This window comes from Cataglyphis hispanica, chromosome 22 (genome assembly GCF_021464435.1).
Source record: "Cataglyphis hispanica isolate Lineage 1 chromosome 22, ULB_Chis1_1.0, whole genome shotgun sequence".
In the NCBI taxonomy this organism is placed as follows: Eukaryota; Metazoa; Arthropoda; class Insecta; order Hymenoptera; family Formicidae; genus Cataglyphis; species Cataglyphis hispanica.
The window spans coordinates 2,678,783-2,703,608 of record NC_065975.1 but is presented as its reverse complement, the minus strand read 5'-3'; the positions used below and the strand labels follow the sequence as shown (position 1 = coordinate 2,703,608).

The following is a 24,826-nucleotide window of genomic DNA, read 5'->3' as shown; positions in this document are numbered from 1 at the left end:
GACCGATGAATGATAGATATTAAAGGGGATCGCTCATAAAAAGAAAATAATTCTGCTAAGATTTTTGAACCAAATGTCACACGGTTTTATTTAATAATCGAGAAAGAAGATTTAATATTTCAAAGACTTTTGCAAATTCGCGATACTATGAATATTTCTTTTTAAATTTATTAAAATAATATAAAATTAATTATTTAATTTATATAATTTTTTTTCATTTTTTATACACAAATGAAAAATATTGTATACACAATTCAAAATATTTCTCGACATATATTGCTACTCGAAATGTTTTTATTTCCCAATTTTTTATCGTACAACTATTTGAATATTATAGTGAAATATCGGATATCTTGTAGAAAAACACATCTCTAGGATTTAAGGTTTTATCTATCTGACACCACTGTACGACACTCCTGCTGCGCGCACGAGAAAAGGGTGGTCGCGCGCGCGAGAGAGAGAGAGAGAGAGAGAGAGAGAGAGAGAGAGGACGAGCGGTGAAGGTAAAGAACGACGCGGAAAGAGGGAATGGAGGTGCATTCAAGTAACAAGTGGACGCGCGCGCGCGAACAAGAGAGCTCTCTTATAAATCTTTCCGACCCTCTCAGAGTGTCTTTACGATCGACATGGATAGATATTTTCCGTATCGAAATTGAACACGCTACGTCGATTTTATCGTACACGTGACACGTGTGAAATGACAAGTTGTCTTTTTTTTTTCTTCGAATGCGGATCTTTCGTATCGGAAATGTAACAGGAGAAATAATTCGAGTGCGAGAATGGAAAAGTGACGAATAAGTGTGTCCATTGGCTTTATTTAAAGATCAATCACCCTTGCTCTTAATCGATAAACCAAATAACATATCTAACGCGCATTTAAGCCAACACGAAAGGGGAAGAAGGGGGTTGTACAATGAAATTTAGGCGGGCATTGGGGGCTCGCTATGAGCGAGACACTAATAGCGACGCGTACAAAAACTATGACTAATTAATATGCTTTGTATGTATATATGCGTGTAACATATGTACATCGTGTGAAAGTTACGTATTCAACGAACTGTCAATCAATTAGCTGCCTATAAACCAACGCGAACTCTAAATTCATGTTAGCCGAAACATTGGAAAATATTATATTAATATTGTAAAAAAAAAAAGTTTTATTCATACATTTTCTCTTCTACTCGTTTCTACTGCAGAATTATTAATTTACGTCTATGTGGAAGCGAATAGGTTTATTTAAAACAAATCACATTCCTTTTTGTGGAAGAGGACGTTATCATAAAGAGATGTAATGCATTCGCTCGAATGCGTCAACAATTTGCCGCGTTATAATGCAAAAGTGCAAAATCTTTATCTCTATTACAATGTGAACGTGATGGATTTAATACAATGAGTTTTTAAATAACATAATAAATCGCAAGAGTTTATATTATGCCTTTTTGTTAGTGAAAAGGCATCGTATAAAATACATTGTACATATATGTGTATACCAATGTTTGTAATTGGAACGCAATAAGTATGAAGGAAATGGATTTATTTAGCGAATTGCGATTAACTCTCGTTATATACTTTGTTATACAACTGCTCTCGTAACATTAAAGACCTGCAAAATATTATATATTTAAATCAACTATTGGATGTTGAAACTAACAAGATGACTGAAACATATATTGTTATCTGAATATAACATTAATAATATGGAAATAAAAAAAAAGATATTTATATGTATATATATGCTCCTCTGTTAACAATTTCCAAGACTCAATTTGCACCACTTTTAAAATAACTATAGTTCCTATATGCATAACAGACTACAACTCTGCTATTATATATTATATACGATGATATAATTCATTTTATTGAGATATCACTATGACGTAAGTTGTAAATAGAACTCAAACATTTATATTCGGCATAAAATACCACACACACATAAACTAAACTCTAAATCAAGACGTAAAAATTAGCTGCTAAATGTGAATAATATTTATATAATATTATAGATTTTACAATACAAAGTCGATAAAATCAAAGACTCGTATCCGAATGATTTGCGTTACTGTAATATTGTAAGTATCAAATGGCAATATAAATCTATAATGTGCGTAACTCGTTCGCGCTAAATCGCGCGTCAGTCAATTGCGGCTGATTAGAGTATGGTTTATTCATCTGTAAAAACAACAGATTAATCTCGCTCAAAGGCTCGCGCGCGGCATTGTGGAACATGCCCTCCTAAATTCACTGCTTATTTAATGTATATACATACGTACACACATACACACTCACGCTCACATACACATATTCATATCCAAACATCCTAAAAAGATCGAATGTTCTTTCAATAAAATAAATATTTTCTAACTAAATTTTTTATCTAGATAAATTTAAATATATATATATAGTGTACATAAAGTCATATTGATAAGTCCCACTGAATTACTCCTACATAAACAATGCAATGTAATAAATAAAAAAATATTTATTATTATATGTATGGCAAATTTATTTTATTATTTAAAACCAAGGAAACCCAAATACATCAACATATATGTTTTAATTAATTTCATAAATAGAATTTACTTTTATAAAATTTTAATTTGAATATCTTAAATAATTATTATAAATGGCATAAATAAATCTACTACTGTATTATTTAGCTGCCTTCTGTTTCTATTGCTAACTATATCTCACTTTGAATTTTTAACTATAATAAATGTCAAGTATGCTGGTCCTAAAAGAATTGTGTTATATGTTATATACGATAAAAGATTTATTGTAAGATAATCCCTTATTTTTCTCCATATTTTTGTTCAGAAAAAAAATAATTGCTGAAATTAATTTATTAAAAAAATATCCGATCTTTTCAAGATACGCTCCGCATATACGTATGTATATATAAAGTATGTTATGCATTCTATACACAAAACGCATCACAGGCACGCACGCACGCACGCACCTATATTACCTACAGTAATTAACAAGACAATTCTCTTTCTTTTTCTTTCTCTCTTCCTCGTTCTCTCTAGTATTCTGCACTCAGCAGCTTTTATTCTTCATCAATTAATTCTAAGTTTAAGTGTACCTTAAAATTCCATATATGCTCTGTGTTTTTTATCTGTGGAACGCGATTGGATCAGATTATAAATAACGTGCGACCCTCTTTAGGGTTAAAAATGTGTCGCACATAGGGAAAAGGAGATATAATAATTATATATTTTGTCGTAACTTATGCATTTTACATTATCATTTCGAACTGATATGTAAAATAATCGTTTAAAGCGGAGATAGAGACATATACGCAGGGTCGTTTCAAGCTGGGATGCAACGAGTGTAATGCATCCGCCGGATGGCTGGTGATGTGTCTTTAAAAATAATCGTACAACCAAAATAAAGAAAATAAAAAATTGGAAAAAATTTCGAGCGACAAAAATAACCAAAATAAATTTGAAAAATAATTTGCAACAAATGTTTCGGAATCTTTACATGAGTTTGTGAATATTAATTTTACTATTCGCCGTAACTTTAAAGGTGAAAGATCGTTCTCAAAACTTAAATTGATAAAAAATTATTGGCGTTTGCCTATATCTTAGGAAAAATTTAACAATAATTTTGATCGAGCACGAAATCGCGAGCAAATTAGAAAAATCAAAGCTTACCATACAATTTGCTAAAAGAAAAACATGCGCTCTATTTTATATAAAATAGAGCTTTATATCAATTTAAATTCAATTAGTATAATATTTATCAAGGTTCAGATTTTATAATTGTTCTAAACTGTTATATTAATAAATGTTAACGTTCATTGTTCACTTTGATAAATACAAAAAACGGTTACAATTTTGCACATTATTTTATATTTGAGAAATTTCTGCTGTAAATTCTTAATATAAATTGATATTCGATTTCGATTAATTATCAATAACAATATAGCAATATAGCAGCAACAATTTGCGCTCGAATGCAACGAATCCTTGGAACGGCCCTGCATATAAATTTGCCGCGCAGGAAATATTAATAATACATACCAAAGCGGTATATAGATATAGACTTATTAATATAAGTATTCTTAAATAAAAAATCATATAACACAAAAAATTTTTTCTTATATCAATTTACTTTGAAACAAAACAAGATTGCTATTACGTGTTTCAAAGAATTCTTAATTTAAATTTCTGCTGCTTGTATTATGAGAAGCTTGTATTATTATTGCAAAGATAGATAAAAAATGTTTGTTATACATTTATCTCCAATATATCGCGTTATAAAGTATCTTATAAAAATTTCTTGCAAAATACTACTATATCCAGATCTGAAAACATATCAGTAACACAGATCCTCGAACACAGCAAAGACACTCGAAAACGTGCCTCCGCAACTACAATTTTATTTGATTTGATACATATGAATACTTTCCAAGTGCTTTTGCACATCTGAATGTATCATATAATTAATAAGTTATGTAATATATTTCTATATTCATTAATACGGATAATAAATACAAAATGTTGATTGGCATACATTATTTATATTTCTGTACTAAACCATATTGCCTTGAAATTCTATCTGCAATTTCTTATAAAATTCCTGTTAAAAAAAAGCGTTGCGCGTCTATGCCTTCTAATCTTTTTTTTTCCAAAAATTATATTAGATTAAAATCAAGAATGTTAATTATTTTTTATCATTGTAACAATCTTTCTATAAATATATCTCTCTGACATTTGGAGCTATTTCATTTGAACAATGAAACATGAAACATATGATTTGTCTTATTTTAATAACTGAATAAGTTATAAGTAAAAAATTTCGACTTCTACCATATGTGTATATTGATTTAACGAAGGACGGAAATAGAAAAATGTCAACTGGAATGTACGTGTATTAATGAAAATCAAATTCCTAGAAAAGAGGGTCAGACTTCTTGTATGTATTACACGTTATAAATTGTAAGAATAGTTTTACATGTGGAAGATGCATGTTGGAAAACCAAATAGCTTGCACAACATGCTTGTACTACATGCAACATGTAGTACAAATCATGATTACATATATTCAATATATCTATACTCGTTTTAAAAAATTTATTCCCCTCCCCTTTTACCATGTCAGTATCTCATATATCGACTTCTTGAAGATACTCGCGCTAAATTTATCAGATAGAATAGAGTGATATGTTCTACATTATCACTCATTTCTAATATTGTCCATTATAAAAAAAAAAAGGAATAACAAAAAATATAATGTAAACTACACTACTTCAAAAGAAGTAGAAGACACTCAAAGATTGTGCGATATTATCGTAGAACAGCTGCGTCTGGAAACTTACTGGAACTTGCTCCGATATGTTTCCATATAAAAGTAAAGCACTATTCCCTCCCAATAAGGGACGAAGAAGGAAACTATGATCGAAGCAAAGTATAAATCACGCAAAAATATGTTTTACATATGCATTAATCTGTATAATACAAAACCGAATATTATTATTCAATTTAGAGTGTAATATAATGTCACTCTTATTCATCTCAAAATAAAATGCAACAAAAAGGAATAATATGTCTATATATGTCAGTAAATTCCGTCTTTAACATTCTTATAGGATAATAGATATCCAAATCTCTCGACGCCATTCGTATCCATTCATGGATTCCTCCTCGTAAATTGCATTTACTCGTATTCGAACATGTACCCTGCACTAAACAAATCTTATCTCGCGTATCAATGACAATAAACCAAGCTTACTTATGGCAACTCTGGTCGATTAGAAAACGAAGGCAGTGACAATTATGAATTGAGGCCCTGGCGTTTTTCCTCTTCGAGCATCGCATCAAGTTCGTCCGTGAGATTGGCAAGCATATTTCCAATATCGTTCAGAACGTCCGCAGGTTCGCCACCACTAGAATGATGATTGAGTACGCCGATACCGCTGTTCGATCCACTCGGTACGTATTCTTGTGCTCGACCGGCCCTTTGCTTTATCGTGCCGGCATTCTCATTGGCAAACGGCAAAGAATCCGATTCTGTACTGGAACTTGACTGTATAAACATAAAAATAAAATACATAACAAATGTTATGTAGATAAAAAAGTATTCAATGTTACAAACGTAACATTTTTCAACATACCTTAAAACTAGCATCTGATCCATTGCGATGCTGTAGCGCGAGAGAAGCGATTAATTCGTGTTCCTCGTTAACATTTACACTGACGCTACCCCATGAACGTGACATGGAGGAAGGCGGTCGATTCAGTTGCGGCGGTGTAGAAGGCGCAGGCGTGGGTGCTGGCGGTGGCGGCGGTGGATGATGAAGTAAATGGTGATGCTGATGCTGATGATGATGTTGATGAATATGATGATCTTCGCAGGAAGCTGTCGGTATTGGTCCGCTACAGTCTATCACGACATCGCCGATCGCTGTACCTACACCTACTATGGAAGAACTAGTTGTATCTCTGGAACTTTGCCGTCTCGGAGGCGACGGAGGACATCGTTTCGGAAGGTGAGGACTACTCTCTAGTCCGTAAGTTAATTGATACTTGTTATCCAAATCTCTTGGCAAAGATTTGTATTGTCCTGGCGTTGCGGTGACCTGAAATCACAGATACGCACACACACACACACACACAAACACATACATATATATATATATATATATATATATATATATATATATATATATACATATACAAATATTGGAAAACTTATGTATGCTTGTGACTTGTATTATATATAAACTGTGCAAATCTAAACAAATGAATCTTTCTCACTCAGATATTCATACATATTTTGATGATATATTATACAAATTAATACCTTAGCTACAGGCCGCGGGCGAACGAGACAATGTCTTGGTCGTGGAAGTGTGCCGCCTCCGCCACCGGTATCTACAGCAGAAGCATCATTCGTGGGTGTAAGATCGCCATCCTCGAAACTTCGTGGACGCCAATCGAGGGGTTGTGGATGCGAAGCTGGGGCCGGTGACGGAGGATAACCGAGAGGTGCGTCCTCTAAGCTTTCCAAAGATTTTCCACGAGAGCCAGTACGACCGACTGTACCATAATCAGCTGGAAGCGCGGCGTACATACTTCTCCAAGTAGTACCGCAAGTAGTATCGCTTCCACCTCTTTGAAAAGATCTGAGGACAGGGGAGGAACAGTCCTCATCGGGCGATGGCAGATCAGGCCCGCCTCGTTGAATAACAACATCCTAAAATAAATTCAATTGCTGTAATATAATCTTTCATTATATAAAATCGTGCAACGTATGCTAAAACAATCAAGAGTGATTACAACTTCTCGATGAATGTAATATGAAAGCGATAAAAAGAATATGGCTTACCTGCGTATGTCCAGGATGTGGCGGTAAACGTGCAAGGTCAAGCGGCTGTATACGCTTGCCGGCCCGTATATCCTTAACTCTCTTAATCGCCAGCAATAATTTTTTTTGATGCCCTAGACGTACGATACCAATATCTTCGAGGTCCTCCCAAGTAAGGGTTGTCACGTCCTCGACGGAACGCATGCCCTGCTGATGAAGAGCACCAAGGTATTCCTCGAGCCTAAGAAGTCTAAGCCATTCTTCTAACGATCCGGGTACATGTTCCGGCAATCCATCTCCTATATTCAAATTGTCTATTTCCGCTTTTAGCCGCTTTCTGTGATTGGGTTTTTTAATACCTGTAACATATAAAAGAGATTAGATGCAAGTGTCGTGATATGAATATGATATGAAATTTACTATTGCAATATTCGACTCACCTATAGCCGTGAGATCCTCCGGTGTCATGCGTGTTATAGTAGCAAGATCGTAACCTGCGGAAGCAAACAAAGGAAAATATTCCTCAAATTGAAGCTCGGTTAACCAAGCGTGAACGACATCGAGATCCGCTGGTCGATCGGGATGACTTCCGAGAGAACTGATAGAGCATCTGGGAGACGAGGCAAGAGCACCGGGTCCCCTGGGTCCCAAATGATATCCGGATGCTCTTCCAGAATCCAGTGATGCAGTAGAATGTCTAGAACCGGAACCTGATCCAGAACTACCAGGACTGTCCCTGCCGGGACTCTGGGTCATATCGATACCTAAGTAATATAAAAAATAATTGATCTATTATAATCATATTATTTTTAATACTACTTTCATATTAATATAATTCTCTTCGCTAATTATATAATCTTATTTTCATTCTTTTTTAATTAAGATTTCTTTTCAATCTGCAAACATTCAAAAATTAGGCTATAATTTTTTAAAATATTGTTGTAAAAAAAGGAACAATTAACTGAGAAACATAAAAGAAGTCTTCCTTTTTTAACATGTCTTTAAACTTTTAGATTTTATTTATTATAAGTAATTACAATAAATTTAATCATATTTTATATTAAAGCTTCTGATGATCTCACAAAGTTAAAATAAACTGGTGTCAAGAGATTCGATTTTAATGAACACATCAATTCTTGAGTAAACTAAAAATAGATCGACAGATCGAATACAACAATAATAGAAAATGGATGAGAAGGGGCATGAAGAAAGGAGAGAATCTATCTAAACCTTACGTTTTAGCATGAAAATATAACAAATAATAAATTTAAACTGAACTGGTTTTCATCAGCCATGAATATATACTCATATTCGAAGGACGTCAGTGCAATCCAATAATGTAGGACACTCCAGTAAGTCATGCAGTGCAAATACTGGTATGGAACATTGATAACCAATCGTTCAACACGTACTTTAATCAATTAATAAAAAAAAATTTAATTATATCTCCTTGCTAAAGAAAAATTGATAAAAACAATTGATAAAAGCATTATTTTCAATATGTAAAAAATTTTGCTACGTTCTCGAGAGTGAATATGGTGTAGTTCAAATATATTGTATATATTGTACAGCCTTACTTTGTCGAGAATCCTCTTACACTCACTACGGCAAAATTATTTTCAGATTAATCGAAATAAAAGTTAATTTAGTTAATCGAAATGCCAAATTATATATATATATATATGTGTGTGTGTGTGTGTGTGTGTGTGTGTGTGTGTGTGTGTGTGTGTGTGTGATATAATTAATGATGATATGATGTAATATTTAACGTTGCTACTTGACTTTTTTTTGTATTTTCCGCAATAAAGATTAAGCCTAATATCTCACGATTCTCATGTACAATGTACGTTCATCTCATCGTATAACTCGCACCTTGATCTTCGGCGTGGGCATATTTGCCGATCACCGGCGGAAAGGCGAAGCCAGGATGGGTAAAAATAGGTCCCGGACTTTTTCCAGATGGCATCCCGTAGGAACCATCGTCCGTCGTACCTCCGGGGCCGCTTCCAGAGAGGAAGCAGCTATCCTCGCTGCTAGCATATCCAGCCGAGCCAAAAGAAGAGCCCGAGTGTCGAAACACGTCTGGTACAGCCGGTGGTGCTACTTTCTTCGCTTGAGTCACGGCTTTGGACGGCCGGCTCATACCGCCAACTGTAACATATGCAGCGGGAAGAAAAAATTTTAATCGATTATGTACGATATAACACACGCGTGTTCGTTGAGATTACAATGAAAGAAAATTGATGATGAAGTGTGCAGAATTTTTTGCGAAATTTGTTTTATAAATTATGCCTCATAATTACACAACACGTGCGCGCAACATTTTCTGTTTGTTGAAATTGTAACATCGAGAAACCCTGATAAAGAATTTTCAGAATTACTACGACTTTTAATTCAATTATAATGATTATTTTCAGTAATTATTATTTAATTTTTTAACACATTTTTAATTTTCGTATTTCTTTAGAATTATTACGAATGTATTATTAATAACAAAAATTATCCTGTATAGTGTATAAATAAAAATATTAAAGTCTAAGAAAATAGCAGAATGTTATGAGTATATCCATCAATATTCAACAATATTGCTGCAACTAGTTACGTAAATTACTTTGAGTAAAACATGCAGAAATATTTTAAAATATTTAGTTTTAAACATTTATTTTTACGATGATCAATATAAATACATACTACGTGATAGCTCTTATATTTTTAGTAAATAAAAAAAAATTATAAATAACCGTGAAAATGTTATCACAGAAAATATCTTGAAGCAAATAATAAATAAAAGCATGTTTATCCAATAGTTGCAAAATCATTGCAATATTTACAATAAGTTTATTTATATTGTATGTGTAAATAAAAATTAAAATATCGTTCTTTAAATAATTAACTGTCAAAAATAAATATAAAATATGTCAGTATATATATTTGATTATGTGTAGTATATAGCAATTTATAATCAGAATAATTCAGTGCACTTTTTGTAAATATTCCATATCATCTATAATTTGAAAGAAAATTTAATACTTTAAAAATTCGAAATCGTATAAAATAAATGTAAAATCAAAAGTTTAATATGTATCAACGACTTCAAGAAACAAACATTCAAGTAATAAATATTAATCCTGTAATTAAAAAGTTTAAATCAATAAAAGTTATTTTTCAAAACTACATAATAATAATGAATTTAATTGACATCAAGTATTTTTTCTAATATTGTATGTGTCCATATTCATCAAGTAACTAAATAAAATATTTTTGTTCTGGGCATATATTTCATACCGTGAGTTTGGATGAATCTTTCAAATCTGGACAATATGTAAAACAAGTTGCGTCTAGTAAAGTTACAGACAGAATATATCATAGGAGCTGAAGAAAAGGATTAAGTATTTGACAAAGTGATTAACATCACTCTTTCTTAACAGTCTCTCATACCACAACTATAGATGAAACGAAAAGCTTGTAAAAGATACTGGCCTTATATATAGGAAGACAAGAAAAAGAAAGAAAAACAGAATAAAAGAAAAAAGAAGAAAGATCACATACAAGGATGTGTCAATTCGTTACGTAAACATGGAAAATCTTGATTTCGTGAAGCTTCTTTTTCCTTCTTATACTTGTTCTTCTAACAATAAGAAAAAGGGCACATCCAATCGAACTTGTTCAGCCGACTGTTTTATCTTACACGCGGTTCGAAGACGCGGTTGAAAAAATATTTAACATTAGCGATAAGAAAAAAAAAGAGAAAGATGATATAAGATTTTATAACATATTTCTATTTCTAAATTTTTTTCTATTTCTTTCTACTTCAAATTTTTTTAACGTACATACGATACGCGAATAAAATGTAAATCGTGCAATTTTATTCAGATAATAAAGTAAAGATTTATTTTAGAGGAAAAAAATTCCCGATTGAAAAGAGTATTTATCCAGACTTAATCGGGTTCTTTCGCGATACACATGTGCTAGTTTTCAGATCGCTTCTGCAATCGATGCTTCTGCGAGCGCGGAATGCACAGCTCACAATGTATTTACTGTGTGAAAGTTGTACGTTCGGTGATATCCGAAGGAGGCGTAATACATAATCAAACTCAAATCATAAATATCGAGTAGCAAAACACTAATTTGTTAATTCGCTCGATGACTGATAAAAATTATCGTTCCGGCTCATTATTCAGAGCCGCTATAAAAACTGGAATATAATACTTTTATTAGAAATAAAATAAAAATAATAACTTCCTTATTATTTCGAAAAACGACATATCTTCATTAAAGAGAAATATAAATCAATTTAAATTCAATATTTAATTTAATAAACAAGCGTTTATACGACCAAACTGGCAATTTATTATATTTAATAAATTGCCAGTTTGATCGTATAAACACTTGTTTATTAATTTATTTACTGGCGACATTTTTAAAATTAAACATAATAATTTAATTTAATATTCGCAATATCTACAAGTCTCTTTCTCCTTTTCTCTCTTGAAGAGATATTTCAGATATCGAAGTGAGAGCAAGCGGAGTTTTCTCCTCGCTCAAAATTGTAAATTTCTCGTTCCTAATCGATATTCCCTCCCGTTTGTGGTTACATCCCGACACGATATCCGCGCACTTACGGTACAAGAGATTTTTCCAACTGCCGTAAATTGCCTTGATGCATTTGTCCAGGGGCGTATTGCTCGGCAAGGCGGTTGTCGTTTCACGCGCTCGTAAGTTGCCCTCGGAGCAGCTTCTAAACAGGCTCTGGTTAACTGCAATCGCTCCGACTGTCGTCGTCTCGCGCGAGCGCAGCTTCGCCATCGGATCGTCCGGAGCTCCATGAGGGAGCCAAGCCTCCACGGCAGGGTCGCGGAAACTTTTGTAAGTGGACGATAATTTTCTCGAGGATTTTTGCAGGAATCGCTTGCCGGGTGGCAAGGGTGGGGGACCCAGACAACTCGATACGGCGGTGATCGCCATTTACACCATATCACAACCTGTTTCGATCCTTTCCAAACATAGACGTGATTCTTCTGATCGATTAGTCACTATTTATCGATGAATGCATGATCGAGTACATCGCTACCGTTCACGTACCCTTCGCGATTGCATTTATCAGTGTGATAAGTACGGAATTTATGGGTGTAATTTCAGACACATTCGTAACGTCGAAGAGATTAGTTGCAGATATATATTATCGAGACAAGTCGTGCTTTACAATAATGTCAATTTCGATGAGCGATACTTCGTATCGCTAAAAATTTTTCTTCAAAATATATAACTTCATTCTCTTAATTTCGTTAAACTCATATATTTTTATTATTTGATTTAATAAGAATGAGATTCGGTAAAGATTTTTATGTCACCATCCTTAACGGATTAATCTTTATTAAATTAATCGTTATATGTAGAAGACACAATAAAAATATCCGATTGCTTAGAGAGTAAAAATTCAATAACGATTTCACATAAACCACACGTAAGTCGATTGGATTAATCACTTTTTCGATAGAACAGCAAGAGCACTTGCAGATCAATACGTTCTATAAAGACTTAAGGAAACGCACGATACCGTATTCAATGAATCGGATAGCTAACTATCTCGCAGAAGGGAAGCACAGTGACAGATCCTATTCGGAACTGTCAGAAAGTGCGGTTTAGATAAGCGCAAGCGCGTATACGGTGTCAGTGAAACGACACGTTGGTGGTGGCGAATGGGCGAGGTCGAAAGGTGGGTGAACGGGTTTCAGAACCCGGCGTGGGCCGCCCCTGCTAAGGCTACCCGCGTAGGTAGCTTTTGAAAAGCGCGGCATGCAAATCGACGCAACATATGGAAATATTGAAGGAACGATGAAGATCGGCTCGTAAGAGAAGGAGGACTTAATAATTTACTGCCTGCGCAAGGCAGAGGGCGAGAGAGAGAGAGGAAGAGATTTCATTGATCGAGTGACCGGCTGACAAGACTCGCGAGACGACAAGTCGATCCACGATATAGCAGGAAACGAAGCGCATTTTTTTCCCTCCCATTAATAAAGGCTGTCGATACGATTTAAATGTTTCCTTTCTAGAACGCGCGTTGGTGCGATACCGTGACTCCGATTACGAAGAGAATGTTCCGGTTAAGAGTGAGGAAATGTAGATATGGAAAGATGCGAAGTGAAGATAAGAATCGCAAGTTTTGATTTTTAATAACGTAAAAATTTATCCTTCAAAATTAATTATAATAAAAATATTTTTCGCATAAGAATAATAGAATAAGTTTCTGAAAATTTTTGTCATTTATTTCATGGGCACCCTATGTATATAAAATAATAATTTATCACAATTATCTAAAATATTATTTTATAATATATTTTTATAAATTTTAATGATTAATAATTGTCTTTATAAAATAAACTTTAATATAGAGAAAATGCTAAAAGGACAAATAGTTTTTAAATAGATTTTTTAAAAATAAATTTCAAAATATCTTTATTAAAAAAAATTAATCTATCTTAAACTATCTATTTTTGTTATATTTTTCTGTTATAATTTTATAAAAAGTTTAGCAAACTAATATTATGTAATCTTGAGTTGTGCGTATTACATATTGCATTTTTGTATGTGTACTTATTAGATGCAAAGATCAGATTTCAAGCATTTTTTTCGACTTACTTAAATACATATATACTCTAGTTTAATTGAGTATTACAACAAAATATAATAAAATTATATAATAAAAAATGAAAAAAAATTACAATACGCGTGTAAGATTAATCCGATAATATATTATACTTATTAATGTAAATTTAAGCATCATTATTAAAAAAAATCAAACATTAATATAAATGACTACATTATAAATTATTAAAGTACTACGAAATTCGTAGATAACTATCATAGTATATCAGCGATTGGGATGAAACAATTGTCATTGTGGACGCAGCTTTAAGGATGCTGGACATCTCTAAGAGCGAACAAGAAAAGAAAATAAAAAAAAGAAAAAAGAAAAAAATATACGCCGCAATCTACGACCGGCCCGTGTAATCTGCATAATGCATCGAGGTGGACGATCGCTTAAGTGGATCCTCGTCAAGGACGAGCAGGAACAAGTTGCCTTGCTCTGCAATTATGATCGATAATTTGATCGTTTTGTATTATTAATATTTTTTATCTTTTATTTTATCATTTCTTGTATCGCTGTTTCGAGAAAGAAAGAGATAGCACGAAAAGAACTACTGTCGAAAAACAAGTTACTACGAGAGGTGTCTTTAATATCCGTAACACGAGAATTGGAATGAGATCTCTTTATAATTTTTTATTTATGGCACAATTAAAAAAAATCACGTGAAAAATAATATAAAATAATATATTTTCGATTAAAATTAAACAGTCTCCCCATTTTTTCTTGTTCAAATGATATTTGCGCAAAATGAAAATATCATTGCATTGAGATCATGTACTGTAGATATGTATGATGTACTTTGTCTTTCATTATCTACTTTACATATCATCACGTCGCAAATATGAAATATGGAGGAGTGGCGTGGAAAATATTAAGAATACGGAAAGCAAACGTGTTGAATACACGCAGGTATTAAAAATAGGATATTAAAAATATGAGATTATATCATATAATTTGATACGTTGGTGACAAAAAATAACGCTAAGTAAAACACAGATCGATAATTAAGCGATGCAGCAAATAATTGCGAATAGGAGCATTACCGATAACATTCTTGCTGCGGTCACCGGAAAAGTATGTCAACGAGAATATCGTTACCTTAATAAAAAAAGGAAAAAGAAAAAAAAACAAAGCAATAATAATATATTACCATATACTATGTAATTTCCCTTGATTAAAAGATTCCAATACATTTTCAAGTACATGTTATCGTGTAAAATAAACTATAACATTTTTATTTTTGAATAACTCCGTGGCTACGATCAACTTGTGACATAGTTCTCGAAGAAATTTTTCTTTCAAGCGTACGTCAACATAATTTCCAATAAAAATAAAAGCGTCATAGTATGAAAGAACTTGGTTCTTCATAGTTCAATAAAAAATAATACAGTTATATTAAATTATAATTTATTATCATATTTAATAGTTAGGAACTCAACGATGTTTTTCGAACTGTAAAAGTAGAACAAGAATAAAATTTTAACTTTATAATAAAAGTAGTATAATAAATTGTTAACTTTATAGAAGTGTAAACTACACGTATCTCCTATTTCATTCACGTCACGAAGTTTCATAAAATAGATATAGATGTGGGAGAATAATCGTTAATTATATATGTTTATCTGTTTTGAATATTAGTAAAATATGTAATGTCATAAATAATTATCTAAATTATACAATAATTCTCTAAATAATACAATTCTCTAAATTTAACAAACATATATTAACGATAATAAAAAAATTTATTCACAATGCGAAAGTGTCAGATTGGGCGTGTTGGTGTAATTTCTAAATCGAATTGCGTATGTATTAAAAATGCGCAAAAGAAATAGAAACACATCCCCTCGTAATGACTTCTTTTATGTTGTCTTTAATTAATTTCGTACTATGGACTAAACAACAGATTAATGCATCTCAAGGTTCCGCCCATGAGAAGTTAGCAAATCGAGGTCATATACACATTGTAGTATGAAGTAAATGTGAAATTCGCAGTTTCAAGAATTCCAAACATATGCTACGATCGTACGACGATAAACTTAAAGCGGAGAGAACGTAATAAGGACTTTCGATGTAGAAAGTTTTTGCAGTTTACAAATAAAATATGTGAGCGAGTTTAATGAGAGAATTTATCATTCAAGAAATTTTTCGCTAAAAAAAGAAAAAAAAATCAATCACACAATTGAAATAATGAATAACTGTATAAATAAAAAAAAGAGATTTAATGTAAAAAAACATATTCTCTTTTTTTTGCAGTGAAAAATGTAATTTCAAAAAATAAAACGTTCCATTTATAATATATTCCTAAATATTTTTTCATCGTAGGGTACGAACTCGTTTTTATTCCTCATTTACGAGCGCAAATTAAATATATCGGAATATTTGACGAGTTACAGAACAAAAACTTTCATCAAATTGATTCGTTTCGAGTTTCGGAGAACTTTCGTAAGCGTGGGTAGACGAGGTTAGATATAGGTGCACCTATATCTACCTACAGTTCTGATCTCTTTTTTGCTTTTCAATCCCTCCCTATTTTATCCGGCCGCGTATGTCTGATACGATGAATACGGATCGAATGCGATCCTTGAAAGAAAGAAAGAGAGGAAAAAGAGAAAGAGAGAGAAAAAGAGAGTGAGAGAACCGGGAAAGAATTCTTATAGATAACGGGTCGTACGTCCTCGACAGGAACAGCATGCGTGTAATTTTTATCACAAGTACCAGATGTTGATACTGAAAAAAGAAATAACGTAACGTCTGCAGAGAAATCGACATATATTTCGATTATCTGCGATGTATATCGATATTTCGATATTATATAATCGATTTATATATTATGTAAACGTATTTGCATTATAAAAAAAAAATTTCTCGCATCTATAAGAAGTATTATAATGTAATTGTTATATATTATGGAGAGAATAACTCTATCGATTTTCTGAAAATTGTTGGATATAAATAAACGTTATAATTAACAGAAGACTGTATGAAATTCATGACAAATTTTTATAATCTTTATATATTTTTTTCATATAATGTCATTCTTTTTAGGGTAGACTAACTAATGAGAAGAATAGAAAATATATAAAAATTTTTTCTTGAAAAAATATATTTTCTTTTTTTATTCGGATTTTTAGAAAAAAAAAATTGATAAAAGAAAATACGAAAAAGTGGCACATTGATACTTTCTGCGAATAGAATAATGACTGAAGGGTCGATGTTGGAGAACGACAGTTTTTTTTCTACGTTCCGACGAACGTGAGTTGTAAACCTGCCGAGTTCATCAGTGATTTTACCCAATTCCGCAGTAGATATGTACAATCCAAGTGCACTCGTATTTCTCGAAACCGCTGATTTTGCGCCGCATAGATTGGTCAAGTACATATAAAGAAGCTAGGCGAATCTAGCTTGTAATTATATATAACTAAATTTGAATAAAATCTATTTAAAATTTTCTGTGTATCAAATTAATTAAACAATCATAAAACAGCGTATTAAAAACATGTGTGCATGTTTTTGAAAGTGCAAACTGATCGCATTTTAAATCTGTATAAAGTAAAGAGGAAAAATATAACATGTTTAAAATGATTTGATTTATATTCATGTTAATTTATATTGATAATATACATGTTATAGAAATGTCATTTTACATGCTTTTTTCCCCGTTACCAAAAAATTAAATTTTATCAAATCTTTGAGTAACTTTACAGGGTGGGTTCAAACGATTCGGCCAAATTTTGAGATTTTATATTTTTAATCACGAACAAAAAGTTTCCGATAAATATGGATTGAAAAATGCTTCCTTAAAAAATTAGTGTTCAAAAACCTCTGAAATCACCTCTGAAATGCATACTTTCCCTGATATTTGTAAAAATATATAAATTAGCCGTGATTTCAGAGATTTTTGGACGCTAATTTTTTAAGGAAGCATTTTCCGATTCATGTTTATAGGAGAATTTTTCAAAATTAAATTTCTTATAAAATTTTAAAGTCTGGCCGGACCCACCCTGTATAAGAATCTCTATTTACACGAATATTATTAATATCGGTTGTTTTGACAATTTACCTAAACACAGTAAAATACATGCAATCTATAATTTTTAATTTTCTTGCAAAACACGCACACACACTCTCTCTCTCTCTCTCTCTTTCTCTAACAATGTTATTTATCTTTTTTCCCGTCTAGCAATATATGAGGCAAATGACGTCATTCATTATTTACAAAGCAGGTTTACGACGTTGCAAATCCGTTTTAATTTACGACGTCAACAAGGACCACTAAGAACTTTACAGCTAAATAAACGATAGTGGGGTCTGATTTGATTCGGCTCTACCACATCAGTCAGTTTCCCATTGTCACTTATAAAGAGGATTAAATGGCTTCTGCACAACGATATTCTTGCTGCAGAATTAATTCTTAAGGTTGCTATTCGTGGTAAATTTTTCTTATACCGCACGTTCTAGATAAGATTCAAACAATATAAGAAAAATATTGCTATTAAAAAATAGAGATTCAAGACTATCAAGATAAATTATAAATATAAGAAAAATGGATAAAAAGAATAAACAAAAGAACGGCTTCTACAGAATACTTTAATAAAGAAGCCTAAATAAAAAGAAAAGAAAAAATAAAAATTTTTCTCTCTCTTTCTCTTTTATTAGTCTTTCGTTATAGATAGAAGATTTTATCCTTTTCGCTTCGATCTGTCTAAAAAGTTTTAAAAAAAGTAACTGAAGTAAAAAAAATCTTATGCTTTTTTCTTTAAATAAAGATAGCTCATCGACACGCAATCTCAATAAAAATCACGTGGTAAATGTCGAGTGTACGATTACAATAATGATAGAGTTTGAATAATCGTACAGACGTTCGAGAAACAAAGGCCAAAGTACCAAGCAACGTCAAGTACGATAGAAAAACTCAAATTTATCATTCGATTCGGACACATTTTTTTTGCTCAATAATAAAATGATCTACATGACGCAAATTTATCTTCGTAGATATGGGAAAGGCAATAAAAATAATTATTAAAATATACATAAAATATTCAAATATTCCACTCAATGTTTCGATAGTTGCCATCTTCGATGTGTATGTACATACATACAGGAAGTAAAAAAAAAATAAACTCGTGCTGCAAATTATTTGCCGAACAAAAGAATGTCCCGACCGATTGACATCGACTATACGCGGAACCAATTACTGAAATAAGAATGCATCTTGCCTCGCGGCGGGATTGCAGGAACATAAGTATGTGTGTGCGTGTGTGCACATACACGAAGTCAATATATCCTGTACACAGAGTAACGTAAACGGAGGCGCATTGATAAGCGCAAAAGCGACCGTTGTCTCGACGTCAGCGAGTTACGAGGACGCGATTCTCTCCCGATTCGCGAGGCGAAGGAGCAAGAAAAGGATTCGAGAGCGTGACAGCACACACATACACACACAACCGCACACACACACACACATACATATATATTCGCGGCGAGTAAAAGCTCGTGACGACGGCTTACCGCTGATGCGTCTCATGGCGGCTCACGACGCGGCTCGCGTCCGTGCGGCTTCGTCGAGCTGCTTGTCACACCGTCGTAGCAACGTCGTGGTGGCCAATAGATCGTCACACGCGTCGTAAACACCACCATGCCACGAGGAGGAACAACGGGCACCGATGTATCATCTACGTGGTGCGCACGTCGTCGATTCCGCGGCGCGTGGCGATCGCGCCATTGCTCGCGCGAGTACCGCTCCTCGATCGGAATCGTAGATTCCGTCGACGGCGTTCGCGCGCTTGACAAGATCCACTCGCGCAGCCGTACGAACCGGATCCGATGTGATGGACGATGCGGAAAATCCGCCGCGCAGATTCCGGCGGTGGACTACCGACGAACGCGTTTCGCGTAATCGGACAACTTGCTTCGGGAAGACGCGACCGCCGAACAGACACGCGACACTGCGGCGGCTTTTCACACGGTGAGCCGATTAACGCTCGAAGCCGTCACCAGGGAGCGCGAGCTGTCAATAATCACCCCGTCATCCTCTCGACTCTATACACGCGAACTTTCCCTATAACTTCGTGTAATGTAAAGAAGAGAAAAGACAGCTCTGAGAATACGCGTATATAGTAAGAATATACCGTAGATACGATGAAAATAGATACTCATTTTTGATAGCAGACTGGATTAAAAAAAAGAGAGAGAGAGAGATATGTATCTGGGACGTCTTTCTCTCTCGTTCGCGCGTCTGCGCAGTGACGCTTGCGGAATAATCTGTTCGCATGATTGAATCGCTTTCAAATAATAATAAGCAATTAAAATGTCATGTATTATGTAATCGTTAATTTATATAATTTATATGCAAAATAGTTATATCAATATCCATTAAAAAATCCGATAGATATTTTAAATATGCGCGCATTCGCTTGCACAGAAGATTCTGATAGTTTCATTTCAACATATAAAAATAATTATATTATATAATTTTATTATACATATTTTTTTATAATTTTTAAATAATAAAATATGATAATAAAATATTATATAAAATAATATTATTAAATATATTAGAAAAAATCTTATTATACACGAAAAAATAGCCCATATAAAATAAAGCATATGGCTCGCGTTGCATCAATATTATATTATTCAGATTCTACCTGGCGATTGGTTTGACAGAGATAACGCGAGCAAATATGAGAAGATTAGATAGCTGGCACAGTGGTGCAAAGAACAATGTATGGTACATCTAATCTTTACGCGCAGCGTCCAAGAAAGAATGGAAAATTAATCCACGATTATCGTTTCTATTTTGATTTTTTTCCCGCCAATAACTTACAGAGTTTAACGAAAGCATTATTACATAATTTATGCCCTCTTGATGAATAAAAACCAGCGATTATTTTTTAAATGTGTAAATGTCTTTCATTATAAAAAAATTCTTTGCAAAAATATTCTTTGCAAATTTACGGAAGACTCAATATCTAAGAATTTCTAAGATATGCAAAATTATTATATATATATATATATATATATATATATATATATATATATATATATATATATATATATGAGATATAAATTATTTTATTTCTGTCTCGGTTTTTTTTCTATTAAAAATATCTTTTCTATTAAAAATAATCGATGTGAAGCATCCTCACGTCGATTCTTTCTGAATGGAAAGCATCGCGCGAGATATTACGAGTAATTTATTAATTAAGGAGCTTTAAATTGCCGGGCTCCGCTGAATTAGTCTGTACACAATACGATGTGAAGCCACAGTAGAACTAATTACTGTTGATTATCTAGCGACGTTAACCTTAGATATATAAACCGCGGTGTTATAGATATTAATCAATGATGTTCACATATACGAGATATAGTCGCCAGCAATTATGCGTGTCATCTTATTCAAATTTGTTTTAAAAAATGTTAGAAAGAGAAATATGACAGGAAATAATGTGAAAATAATATTTAATAATTGCTAATAGAGTTAATAATGAACACATATATATATATATATATATATATATATATATATATATAAAACATAATTCAAATAATTTGAAAATATAAATAAAGACGTAGCACGTAATAATGTATTTTTGCAAATATAAAAACAGCATAAAATATCGCTTAAATAAGTAAATATATTTTTCACTCATATATATATATATATATATATATATATATATATATATATATATATATTATAAATAATATATATTATTATATTATACCTATTATATATTCATGAATATATTTATTATTTCTATATTAACAAATAAATAAATAAATAAAAATATAAAAAAATATATATATGTATATATACCTATTAATATTCAAGAAAACTTTTTTTACATTAATGATAGATTGCATTCAAGAATCTTTACTCTCATTTCAGAAAATCGGGGACATATATTTAGCATCGATAAAGCGAGCGCATCCATATCGGGAACTATATATACTTCTAATTAGATAATCTAACGAGTTATCACGCATTTCAGCGATCTCCTCGAGAAACCTTGACAAAAATCGAATTGCCTTTACATTTTTAGCTCAGCGAAGCCCGTGTATTTTACGCAGTTTATCAACCCTTGATATCGGTAAGCCACGTGCTATTGAATATACCAGCTGGTCCCGTTGCGGAGAGTCCTATATAACTAATGCTTATTCTTGACATATCGAGGGACCCCGTGCGGGACCCCTGAAAACGGGGCCTTGTACAGTTGCACATGCATCAAACTGTCTACATTTCTACATCGTACGTCTGTAACTGACAGATAATATCAAAAGTATCTCAAAATTCATGACGTAGACAAAGATGGAGTCATGTATTAAAAGTTTAATATATATTCATGGCTCCAAAAATCAATATTAAAGTGATATATTCATATACTTATACAGATATATTCCTGAATATCTATAGATATATATGAGTGAGAGATATATTTACGTATACGTTTCCGTATATAAGTGATATTATATGCTTTACCTTTACAAAAATTGACTTATTCACGAGAACTGTTATTTCACTCGGCGTTCCATTGTCTTTACAAATGTTAATATCAAATCTTTAAATAAGATGTTTCCAAGTACCTGAAATGAATAGTAACTGTGTCGAGTGTGCTCACACACACACAAGCACTTTGATGTTAGAAAGAAATAAATGCTTTGTGAATAGTTTCATAAAAAAATATCATTATAAAGCTAAAAAAAAAATAAAAAATAAAAAATAAAAATAAAAAAACGGAAGAATTGTTATTAGTCGAAAATTAATCGAAAGTTAGATCGCTCGAATCTACTTGAGAAATATTTAATCCTATTTCTATAGAGATAGTACTTTTTATGAGTGTAATATGATTTAATCCATGGTAGTATGAAAAAAAATTAATCGCATGATCAGTATAAGCGATAATACGTTTCTTTCAGTAATTAATCATAATAAAAATCGCAATAAAATATCTCTGACATCTTATATTTTATAAAATTCAAAAAATATTTAAAAACTGCTCTCTTTGAATTTTTATAGAATATTTATCAACGAATGACGTTTTCAAAAATTTTTTTATCATATAGCGGGATTTATACACATATATTATAAATCCGATTTAAATTAAAAAAAAAAAAATAAATAAACCGCCCTCCCCTCTTACCGATTTCTACCGATCGCCAGGTGACTGCTCTATCCACCGAGCAAGCCAGCCAGCTCTTCTAATGCTTCGACGAAGGGACAAAAGAACGAGGGTCGAGGGATAAGGGGTCCACGCGATAGGGCGATGCTGTGCGGAATCACCATGACGACAGACCATAGGCCTTTCGATCTCTCCCTCTCTAGCGATCTTAACCCTCCTCTACTACATTCATTTGCCCTCTTGCCTACGTGCACCTCTTCTATCCTCTACCCTCTACCCTCTATCAACCCTGCGCCGCCCCCGCGTGCAGTTCTTTCCCGACTAGATCTTTCGACTCACCGGTGCTTGCAGGTTCTCGCTTCCCGAGTATCACGATCTCCCGCCGAATGATGAGCTCGATCGACAACGCGATTCACGGGGGTGTGGGATCCATACTCCTGATGGTAGCCCCGAGCGATTCTCGTCGTGCCGTTCTTCCGTCTTCCGCTTCCCGTCGCCGTCGTCGTGATTGTAGTCTTCCCTTTTGTCGACGTCGTGCACGTTCACTACCGCTCGTCCATTCATTCAAAGACTACCTCGCACACTAATCGCCGCGATGAGAGCGTCGATACGTGACACGCGGAGATCGTCGTCGAGAGAGACGGCGGGGCTATTTTCGCTCATACATACCGGAGAAAAGCCACTTGATGACGATTCGAACGACGAAAATTACTCGCAGCCGGGCTGACAGCGGGAGCGACAGAGAGGGGCATACGAAAGGAGGCGAGGCGCCCACGCCCGCGCCTCGCAAGAGCGGCTCCCTCTCTTCCTCCTTTGTGTGCGTGCTGACAGTACCGACACATGTCTCTCGCGACCCCTTCTTTAACTGCGAGTGAACGCGAGATGTTGCGCATTTTTTTTTTTAATTAAATTATTAAGTAATTAATTTTATTTTAAATATATATATTTTTTCAAAACATCTCCGATATTTCGCATTTGATTAAAATTAATTAAATTAAAAGAACGAAAATAATTTTGACAGTAAATATTCATTTTAAACATAGATTTTGACGGATTAAACATGAGTGGTATCTTATGTGCTGAATAATCAATATTTTTTTCACACTACAATTATATTTATTTTAGAATAATTCTAACAAAAAATGTATACGATTATACGAATGATACTTTATTCACCATAAAAACTAGTAATATCAATAGACGCATTTCCTCGCATGCAAGGAAAATGGGAAGAAAAAAAAACACATAAAAAAACAAAACGAAAGATGATAGTTACACATAAAACGCGAATCTTTTTCATAAAACAAACCATTTTGTATTATCGAAAATAAATTAATAGATTTATAATTCATTTTTTTTTGACACATTAAAAAGAGCACACTAAATTCTGAAATTTACTATAAATTAAATTATTCGTGTCTTATCTTATCAGTATTGCGTAAGCATGAAAAATTTCGAATACAAATTTAAATTCTTGTAGAAAAACATATCACAAACATCGCACATATACATTAATTGTATTATAATTTCTAGCAAAAGCATTCATTTTTTTCCAAGTATACAATATCAGCATACATACAGTAACCTGGAAGGATTATAACTGTTGTATTGCACTAAGTCTCACTTAATATACACCATATTTTATAATTAATATATTGCTTTGGGAACTGTCAATGTTATTCTCACGACATATGAAACGTAGATACGTTCAATCCTCGATTGCCCAATATAGCTTTCAAGTACT

The 24,826-nt window shown here is 33.0% G+C and overlaps 1 protein-coding gene across 4 annotated transcripts; it reads right to left on the bottom strand.

Annotated features, from left to right (window-relative positions):
- Positions 1 to 797: 797 nt before the first annotated feature.
- Positions 798 to 23,842, bottom strand: LOC126857662 (caskin-1). Of its 4 annotated transcripts, none has more exons than XM_050607309.1 (7): positions 23,422 to 23,842; positions 9,184 to 9,462; positions 7,752 to 8,075; positions 7,333 to 7,670; positions 6,808 to 7,200; positions 6,119 to 6,583; positions 798 to 6,030 (listed from the first exon to the last, which is right to left on the bottom strand). In XM_050607309.1, the coding sequence occupies exons 2-7, from the start codon at positions 9,452 to 9,454 to the stop codon at positions 5,779 to 5,781; spliced, it is 2,043 nt and encodes a 680-aa protein (XP_050463266.1). In that variant the 5' UTR covers positions 9,455 to 9,462; positions 23,422 to 23,842; the 3' UTR covers positions 798 to 5,778. The 4 variants fall into 4 exon arrangements, with proteins under 4 accessions (XP_050463266.1, XP_050463265.1, XP_050463263.1 ...); XM_050607308.1 differs by lacking the exon at positions 23,422 to 23,842 and adding an exon at positions 19,469 to 19,908; XM_050607306.1 differs by lacking the exon at positions 23,422 to 23,842 and adding an exon at positions 11,934 to 12,291.
- Positions 23,843 to 24,826: the final 984 nt, after the last annotated feature.

What these genes read in the sequence shown, in the direction of transcription:
- LOC126857662 (XM_050607306.1), bottom strand. Translation starts at nt 12,276, where the DNA reads ATGGCGATCACCGCCGTATCGAGTTGTCTGGGTCCCCCACCCTTGCCA. An exon ending in GGAGGATCTCACGGCTATAG is followed by an intron (nt 7,671 to 7,751) that starts GTGAGTCGAATA and finishes TATATGTTACAG; the next exon opens with GTATTAAAAAACCCAATCAC. An exon ending in GATCAGATGCTAGTTTTAAG is followed by an intron (nt 6,031 to 6,118) that starts GTATGTTGAAAA and finishes ATGTTTATACAG; the next exon opens with TCAAGTTCCAGTACAGAATC.